The 10,030-nt window shown below is 34.3% G+C and overlaps 1 protein-coding gene across 2 annotated transcripts; it reads right to left on the bottom strand.

Annotated features, from left to right (window-relative positions):
• Positions 1–608: 608 nt before the first annotated feature.
• Positions 609–6,747, bottom strand: LOC149968857 (uncharacterized). 2 transcript variants are annotated; one of them, XM_090154994.1, is made up of 6 exons: positions 5,356–6,747; positions 4,151–4,297; positions 3,066–3,203; positions 2,784–2,916; positions 2,532–2,636; positions 609–1,767 (listed from the first exon to the last, which is right to left on the bottom strand). In XM_090154994.1, exons 1-6 carry the CDS (start codon positions 6,589–6,591, stop codon positions 1,637–1,639), a joined length of 1,890 nt encoding a protein of 629 aa, XP_090011120.1. In that variant the 5' UTR covers positions 6,592–6,747; the 3' UTR covers positions 609–1,636. The 2 variants fall into 2 exon arrangements, with proteins under 2 accessions (XP_090011120.1, XP_090011121.1); XM_090154995.1 differs by having other exon boundaries at positions 610–1,767; positions 4,166–4,297; positions 5,356–6,746.
• Between the last annotated feature and the right edge of the window lie 3,283 nt (positions 6,748–10,030).

Below are 10,030 nucleotides of genomic sequence, written 5' to 3'. Positions count from 1 at the left end.
GTTTTGGGGTCCCTCAAGGGACAGTTCTCGGTCCGATACTGTTTACAATTTATATGAATGATCAGTTAGAGAGAGGAATATCGGATCATATTGTTTCGTTTGCTGATGATACTGTTCAAATCTTCCTTGGTGACTCATGGTCGGAGGCATTTAAAAAAGCTAATCTAGGCCTTATTGATACCAAAAACTGGTTGGATATAAATTTACTAAGCCTAAATGCGGAAAAATAAAATTATTTGACATTCTCACTAACGAAAGCCGGTGAGACAATAATTGATGGTAAGCCAGACTGAAATTGGGCACTTGCTTTCTATTCATAATTAACTCATTAAATTCAGCTGGACATTTTCTGTAAATGGCACAATTGATTTTTGAAAACAGATTGGCTTTCAATTGAGACTAGAGATTAGTGGGCAGGATAGTAGACTGGTACAAACTAAGTAACTTAAATAAATTCTTAAAAGCACTGATATATTAAAATGGGAAAAAATAAACTTTCAAATTGATTCTTAACAAAGTGTATCAAAAATATTTTATTATTTATTTACCAAATGTTATAGATGGAAAATAATCTTTCGACATTTTTTATTTTTTTTTAAAGCAATTCATATTTTTTTCACTGGTCACTCGAAACAAAAACGTATGTACTACCTAATAATATTATGAAACTTCCATTAGCTATAGGGGTAATTTATGATTTACAATTTTAAAATCTAAATGAAACTCAATTTTAGATATTAGGTAACCATAATTGAATATGAAAATTTGAAAAGGGACTGCAGAAGTTTACCAACGGTAAAAACATATTTAATACAATTCATATTGTTTAAAACTCCTGTCCACTTAATTAATTTCCTACTTCATTTCAATAGCTACTACCATGGTTTGAAATCTTAATTTATTTACTTTTAAAACTGATTTTGAGCATGAAAATACCTCTGCATGTTAAGATCAATGATCAGTGAAATAGCCAGAGACAGTTAATTTTTAAGCATGTTATTACCATTACGTTTCAAATTTGGACAAATAGTAAAATAAAAAAATTGCCTTTTTATGTACGTGAATACAATTTGCTAACTAGTAAAGATACTGGCATATGAATAAGCAACTAAAACAGTTTGACTGCGTGATAGCATGATTAGCACACATATCTACTTGTCATAGCAACAAAAGAGAATGATTCTTCCCCGTCAAGCATTAGGAAACGCACGATTTAAGTAACGTCCCACAACATATAACTCTCGCAAGTTTAATAAATTCAGATGCTGTCTCCCTTAAAACACCGTATGAAACAATCTCCTGCTTTGAAGCTTAACTAATAACCACTGAGTTTGGAATAGTACAACGAGAGTTAAAGTTCATATCCCTTTGTTGTGAGACCATTCTCGTAAAATAATTTTTTTTATCATTTGTTAATCCTCAACTTTCTTTTTGGGGATTACAATTGTCTGCTATTAAGGCAATGATTAATACTGAATACCAATATTTAAAGTTACAAAACTTAAGAATTAAATGATTTGGTTTCCTATGTATAAATTTCTTAACTGATTACTTATCTACTCAACCACTTCAATGTGTGCATTGAACAAGAATTATTAGAAAACCATTGCTTTGAAAAACTATTATAATTTAATGATTAATCTGCATCATCAAACTGGCCTTTAACTACCTTCATTTTAAGAGCTTTATTTTCAATTAATCTTGGATGATCCATGATAACTTTACTCCCAGGAGCTTTTTTTGGAATAATTGGAACATATTCATGATCTGAAAAGATAAGAATTTTCAGTAAAGAATCCATGCATTAGGAAGTAATACATTAAAAACAAAAAAAATGTATAACCAGCTGGCAGGGTTCCCAGTCAATAGTGCTCAAAAATATATAGTAATTACACGATAAAAATTTCTAAATTATTGGATAATTATACGACCAAATTACCAACGTAAAGGAGTTTTAAAAGATAAAAATTTAGAAATACGCAAATTTTACATGATGAATTTAAATGGAGTCATAACGTTAAAGAGATCAGAAAATAAAATTCTTAATCTTTTCATCATTTAAATTTTCGCGAAAATCATTGCTTTATGAGAAAAATGACAAATGAAACATTTCTTGTTGGTGTGTAATTCCTTTTAAAATTTTTACTGATGGGTTTTAACAAAATATACTAAAAATATAGAAAAAATACGATTTTATAGGACCATTTCAGATATATAGGAATTATAGTATCGTTGGGAGCTCTGTGCTGGTTGCCTGCATTTTAATGCCCATTTCACTTTTTAAGCGCGGTTGGAGGGCTGTAGCTAAACACTGGCTTCCCCATACTAACTAAAGTTTTAATGGAAAGAGGAAACTGAAAGACAAAGTGAATTTCAGAGTTGTTGATTATACTAAAGTGTCAGCGTATTTTAGACTTCCTTTGAAAAATTTACAAATGTCTGAAGAATGCTTACTAATATTGAGTTAGCTCAGGAAGTACCGCTAACTGTAAAGAGTTTAAAATGGAACCTTTCAGAAAAATATTTCTTACCATCATCTTCAAATTTATTTATTGGTGCTAAATCCTGGTCCCAAAACTCTTCTTCAACTTCAATAACTGGTGATTTTCTGTCAGCTACCTCCAAGTTACCTGTAACTAAACATAAAATAAGATTTGCGTTTGGGGGGTAAAAGTTAGAGAAGGGAAAGACGCGTTTTTCGTTGACAGGGTGCGTGGGGAAAAGCGCCCGGCTGTGAACTCCTAGTCATGCCTCCTGCTATCAGATATTTAGAAATAACTTACTGGATGGACTACTTGTCTGTTTGACACCTTCATTATCCACATGACCTTTCCAAATACTTTCACTCCGTTTTAGCGCTAACTCCAACCTTGCAATCTGTTCATTAGAGAAATCAACTACTTCCCCATTTAAATTCTAAAATAATAATAACAAAACCATAGTTAATTATAAAAGCAACAGATATTTGTGCAATATCTCAATTTCAAATAACAAAAATATTCTCTTCTACATTTAGTACAACGGAAGCTGTACTTATAAATAAATATTATCGAATGGAGACTTACAGAAAATAGTTCTTTGTGAACTAAATCCGCCCTTTGTCTTCCACGCCAGTCATTGTAACTGTATCTGTTGCTTCTATCAATATATTTTGGCTGAAATTTTATGTCGGGAATTTCACTTGCTGGTATACCAATATTATTCTTCAGAAAAAATAATACTCAATGAAAAACAATTATGAAAACTATTGGCTACACTCAGGCTATTCAGTGTTTTGGTAACTGTAGTTCACATTTTCTAGTGTATTTCTGGTGAAGTACACATCACTTACGCAAATAGTTAATTTTTACAAAACTTCAATTTCAATTTATTTTATCATATTATTGATATTTACATAGATGCGTAAGGCCAAGTCTTCAGTGTTATTACTGTCTAGGTTTAACTTATGGGTGGGGTGGCAGAGTGGCACTCACAGCAAGAGTAGCTGGGTTTGATCCCAGCTTGTATGTGGCACTGGGTGAAAACTCAGAACAACTCCCCCCATTAGTTAAAGGAGTTTTCAACTGAGTTCTTTGGTTTCTCTTATCCATAAAAACTTGTTGAAGTTAACGGTAATAGTAAAGGTATAGGAGCTGTTGGCTCGCGTAGCCTAAAGGCCTTGCCACCACCCTCCAATGCAGTATAACCCGGCCACCTGAATTAATGGCATTAAAAGTGGCTAGATGACTTGGGCTTAAGTTTATTGGTGCCTTGTTGACTTTTATTATATTATTTTGGTTTCACTTCTGTTAAAAATTCCATTAGCAAAAAATTGAGAGAAATGAAAGCTTTTTTTACTTCTGCAGTTCGTCAATAGCCAAGAATTATAATTTAAATTTGTTTAAAATTAAATCAATTTTTGAAGCAGTGAAATGGTTGTTTTTCAAACTAAAATTTTTATCAGTGCTTCTTTCATTATTCCTTTTATGAAAACCAACCTTATGCTCACACCAAAAATACTAAACTTAACAAAACCACTTATCAATAGCTACTATTACTAGTATTTTTCTAATTATAGTTTGTGTCATTTTATACAATACTACATGTAGCTGAAGGTTTAGCACTAGTGCAGTCAATAGTTTTGATTAGATAGAAAAATATATAATTGTACATAATATACACTTGCCTCTCCAAGATCCAACCTGGTAAGTTTTAATAAATACTTTAGACAAATAGGAACTTCTGTTAAATTATTCATATATAAATCCAATGTTATAAGGCCTGTCATCAACTTCATTGACTCTGGTACACAAGACAGCTAAAATATGATAAAGTGTACAATTTACGTGCAAAGGAATACTCCTCTCATGAGCTTTCTTAAGCAGCTCTGAGTTGGACTAGCTATGTGGCTAAAATCCCACAGGACTGCAACTAAATCTTGCATTGGGGGCTTTCATTTCAACTGAATCCTATACTATTAACCACCTTTTTCATTTCAACTGAATCCTATTCTATTAACTACCTTTTTCATTTCAACTGAATTCTACACTATACTATTCGAGGGGCTAACCACTCTTAGAAAGTCTGTACACTGGATTACGCTTAGATTAGCACTGCCAAAGATTACGCGTAATCCAATTAGTACAGTCAAAGGTACGGCTCTGTACACCGATTACGCGGAGTGATGAGCCCCTCGATACTATTAACCACACTTTTTTAATTTAAACTGAATCCTATACTATTAACCACCTTTTTCATTTCAACTGAATCCTATTCTATTAGCTACCTTTTTCATTTCAACTGAATTCTACACTATACTATTAACAACACTTTTTAAATTTAAACTGAATCCTATACTATTATTCACACTTTTTTCATTTCACTCCTATACTAAAGATGGAAAAGCAAGCTTTAATAAAAGTAACCATTACACTCTTTATTAGCAAAAGAGACAAAATTTAGCGTTTCAAATTGGGGAGGAAAAGAAGATAAAAAGTAGAAATAGTGCAGCCTAGTGGGAATTTCCAGAACTCATTATGGCACAAGAGAAAGCTATAGGATTATCTTTCACCCCTTTGCCATTAACAAAAGAAAAGGTCAGAGTATAAATAAATAGTTTATCCACACCCCCCTTCGACATAATTTTGTATTAATTAACAGTGGGTCAATTCTTTAAGATAGGCCAACATCAAATTTGTGATTTAAGTCACTCAAAAAGTAATGCATGCATGCAAATGAATCTAATTTATTTGTTTTTTAGGGTTAAAGTACGATTTCTCATTTGAAAATTTCAATCCATACAATCCCTAAACATTATATAACCATATTTTATGTAAAATGAATTATAAGTAGTTTCATACAGCAAATTTTCTATACCTGATTATTATCCAGCCTTAGGTCAAAGACGTTGGTTAATTTTCCAAATTCATCTGGCAGTTTTTTAAGATAGTTCATAGATAGCATACAAACGGTTAAATTAGTTAAATTGCAGAAGGAATCTGGGAGATTTTCAAGGTGATTGTGACTTAAATTTAACATTTCTAGACTGGTCAGTAGTCCAAAACTCTCTGGAAGTTCTTCGATGGCATTTTCATCTAAATGCAATTCCTTTACATTAGACAAATGACCGAAGTTTGAAGGCAGTGTAGACAGAAAATTTCCATTTGCTAAATTTCTTCTCCTTTCTAGTTCGTTTAAAGCACTGCCCACATCAAAAAACTCCAACTTCTCTAAATCTCCGAAGTGTTCGGGAAGAACGGTAATAAAATTTCCAGAAAGGTCTAAATGTTTTAAATGCTTAGCCTGAGGGAAACTTTCCGGTAATGCGTTAATTTGAAGAGAGTTTTTAGAGATGGTAAGTTCTTCAATAGACAAAAGGTTTCCAAACCATTGTGGCAATATTGAAAGGTGGTTACCATCCATATAGAATTTAACTAGTTTTGAGGCAAATAGGCATTCATCAGGTAATGTTTCTATATCATTATTTGATAAGTCAATAGCTTCTAAGTTCAAAAGCTGACCAAATGAATTTGGCAATAAACATAGACTATTATTATTAAGATCCAAGTAGCGTAGAGATTCTAATTCACCAAAGCATTCAGGAATACTAGTTAAGTGGTTCTCTCCAAGATCTAGTTTAACTAAACTCTTCAATCCCCTAATAGAGTCTGGTAAGGAAGTGATTTCGTTTTCATCAGCTGTTAAATATACCAGTTTAGAGAGTTTTCCAAATTCTTCTGGTAGCCCAGCTAAATTATTGTTTACCAAATGTAAAATTCTTAATTGCTTCAAATTGACAAATGAGGTTGGTAACCTTAAAATTCCATTTTCATTAAGATATAATTCTTCCAATTTATTAAGTTCACCAAAATTGTCTGGTAAATATAACAAAGCATTTGCTGATAATGATAAATAACTTAAATTTACTAATGATGACGAAAAACAGTCTGGTAGATATTCTATATAATTAAAATCCAGGTTCAAATGCTTTAAATTACTAAGTTTAAACATTAATGGTGGTAAGGCATAAAGTGACATTTGAGACATGTCAAGATTGGATCGCTCATCCTGAGAATTCAATAAGTCGTTGATTTTATCCTCGCATTCTTCCATTTTCAACCCTCAGGCCAAAAACAAACAATCTTGGGAATAATAATTCTTGAAAAAAAAAAAATAAACTCAATTAACGAATTGGCAAACTATGGACTTTGTAAGAGGTTAGCCCCAAATCCCTGGGCCACGTCCTTTGGAAATTTATGTAATAAAGCAAACAACGTAGCAGACGAATTTCTTAAACGATACCTTGGAGCTCCAAGCTCATACAAGGTTCGTAGAGAAAAATACACTATTTTATATTACCAAAAATAAATTTATTTTTGATATTACGTACGTAATTAACTAATTATATAATTTATATTACGTACGTAATTAACTAATTATATAATTTATATTACGTACGTAATTAACTAATTATATAATTTATATTACGTACGTAATTAACTAATTATATAATTATATTACATACGTAATTATAATTTTTATTATTTACGTAATTAACTAATTATATAATTTATATTACTTACGTAATTAACTAATTATATAATTTATATTACATACATAATTAACTAATTATATAATTTATATTACATACGAAATTATAATTTATATTACGTACATAATTAACTAATATAATTTATATTAATTAACGAACTAGTTATAAATTATATTACAAACGTAATTGTATATATATAATTATACATGGTTTTAATACCTGATTATTTGGTTTCTGACAGACACCCATATATAAAAGTTAGCTACCCAAGAATATGGGTCGACCACGTATGACGTCACACTCTCTCTCTCTCCGAGCCGTTTCGGAAAATCTCCAAAACTCGTTCGTTGAATGCGCCCCTCTTGAGGCTCATAGAGATAGAAAAGAAATAGAGGGAAGATTACCGCGTTAAGGCACCCATGTTTTTGACCGGGAATTCATCCCCCCCACAGATGTATGAAAGCGGAGATGGGCAGAATTTGCAACGCCATCTTTCCTTCCTTTGTTTACATCAAATGACAGTTGATTTTCCAAAAGGCATAATGTATTATATTTCACCGCGCATCGATAGCGCCACGTAATCTGCCCATCTCATGGCTTAATCCTACATTGGCGAAAAGGGGGTCGGCACTCGCGGTCAACTTCGCCAGATACAATAGTGCCTCTATTTCTTTTCTATCTCTTTGGTTAGGCTACGTTCAGTGAAGCTCAACGGTCTCAATGTTGACTAATTAAAAACTAATTAGTCCATGCTACGGCCGAGCTTGACGCCAGTTCATTTTGAACCTTCAGCCAATGAGAGGCCGTAGAGTGGTTCCGCCAAGGAGGATAATAATCCTTCTTGATTCTGCTACTATAGTGGGAGATGGGTAACGTCATTCTCTCTGGTGACATTAAATTCTTGGCAGAACCACTCTTTGAGCTCTGATTGGCTGAGATCTGGCTATCGTCTGCCACGGCGTTTGGTCCATTTTCCAGTTACACGGCAGCATTCTAGTTACCTATGAGATTTCTATGGGTTTTGACGTCACGTTGGCAACGTTAGCTCAACAAACTCAACGATTGAAAGAGCAGGTTTCTTCGTTGTTAAACGGAATCGTGACGTCACAGCACACGGGAAGGCTAGCTGCGGACGGAACAGCAGACGATATTTTACAAAAATTACAACAATCCTAAAAAAGCCAAGGAGGATAGGAAGGGAGGCGAAGTAGGAGGGATGAACGCGCCAGCATCCTTGTAAGAAGTTTAGCGCGAGCTCGGCGGTCAAATTTCGGAAAAATGGCGGTAACACGTAGCGCAGCGGCCGAAATCTCGCCGCCATTTTTCCGCCGAGCGTGCGCTAAGCTTCTTACAAGGATGCTGGCGCGTTCATCCCTCCTACTTCGCGTCCCTTCCTACCCTCCTTGAAAAAGCGTTCAGCAAAAGTCTCAACGGAACGGACGAGAAAAGCTATAGCTTCCACCATCCAAAATCACCTGCCGCCGCCACCATCTCTCTGTAATGGGGGGCGGGGGGGGAGAGGTTCGAGAATTTTGAAAGTTTTGGCCTGTCAAGGTCATATAATTCGTCACGTGGTCGACACATTGAGTTGGGAATATTAATCTAGAGGTCCAATCAAAACGTCGGATTTCAGTATTCTTCTTCCATGATTTCGCAAAACAAGTTTTTAAAAAATAAGGATATTGCCGTCTGCTCCCAAATAACGAGAAAACTTTATCATTCTACCCGTGGAGCCGTCTATCTCTCAACATGGGCCAAATAATGATAAATCCAGGACATGACTCTGGTACCTTCATACGTACTAAATCGGTCGTCCACCAAAAGTAACGGGCGGCCATTTTAGTAGGCGGGGGAAACGGTGCAAATAAAAAAAATTGGGAGCAAAATCAAGCAGAAATTTCCGGTTTCCCGAACGCCATCTTGTGTTGACTAAGTCGAAATTCGGAAATAAGTGGCGGTTGTAATTCGAAAATCCTGCCATATTGGCCCCTCATTTTTAGATTATTGTTAAAGATTCTAGGAAAGTATATGTTTAATATTATTTAATTATACGTATTATACTAATTATGAACCTAGTACGTAAAAAAGTACTTACATTAATAACCACACGTAGATATGATAACCGTGAATTAATATTCCGGGATATTTACTATAACGACCACGTGTATTATTTTTGAAAACTGCCCCTAAAAAATTTGCCCCCAAAATGACGTAGGTCCGCGATCGCGCATTTTTCCCAATAGGGGGCCATAGTGGTCGGGTGTTAGCGCTGTTGGACGGGTTTTTCGCATAGAGTCATGTCCTGGATTTATTATTATTTGGCCCATGCTCTCAATGAGCTATTTCAAGAGTCAGACATTGACCCTTAATCACGATTAGTTCTATCAAGGACATAAGTATATGTATTTGTACCCCGCTGCTCCGCCTTAAGCACTACAGCGGCCACCTAAAACAACTAACAATCAAGGACAGTAGATACAGGGACGAGAAAGCAGGAATTTAAACGTCTTCATATTCACGGGGAGTTAGATGTAAACAAACCGCAGCCATTGTTAAGACGTGGTTCACCATGGACAGTATTTACTGTCCTTGGTTCTATTGAGCTTCTTGCTGGGAGCAGTGCTGCCAGTCAATACCGCTATTACAAGGACAAGATTTAGACCAGGGAAAAACCTCTTCTAACTTAAAGAGGTGTGGCCCGTGTGGGGAATAATTTCCATACTTTGTTAGTCTAACACTAACGAAGTGTGATAAATTATTAGTCCATAATTAATAGTCTTGCTCTGTATTCCAATAGGCACAGTATAATTGTAACAGTGCCATTGAAGACCAAAATTTTGCTTTATTAAAATGAATAAAGGTAGAAAGAAAATTAAGCTCTCTGGGTTTGGAATGAAGACTTTAATGGTTAAATTAATTGTGATAATATTTACGAGCATTTTAATTTACCCGATCACGATTATATGTGAAAATCGTGAAATTAAACGGACAGAATAGAAA

This window comes from Leiobunum rupestre, chromosome 1 (assembly GCF_980474605.1).
Source record: "Leiobunum rupestre chromosome 1, qqLeiRupe1.1.hap1, whole genome shotgun sequence".
Classification (NCBI taxonomy): Eukaryota; Metazoa; Arthropoda; class Arachnida; order Opiliones; family Sclerosomatidae; genus Leiobunum; species Leiobunum rupestre.
The sequence above is the reverse complement of the archived record's forward strand: the minus strand, read 5'-3'. Positions and strand labels throughout refer to the sequence as shown.

What these genes read in the sequence shown, in the direction of transcription:
- LOC149968857 (XM_090154994.1), bottom strand. Translation starts at nt 6,591, where the DNA reads ATGGAAGAATGCGAGGATAAAATCAACGACTTATTGAATTCTCAGGAT. An exon ending in GAGAGGCAAGTGTATATTAT is followed by an intron (nt 3,204 to 4,150) that starts GTACAATTATAT and finishes TTTTTTCTGAAG; the next exon opens with AATAATATTGGTATACCAGC. An exon ending in TTCACAAAGAACTATTTTCT is followed by an intron (nt 2,917 to 3,065) that starts GTAAGTCTCCAT and finishes TTATTATTTTAG; the next exon opens with AATTTAAATGGGGAAGTAGT.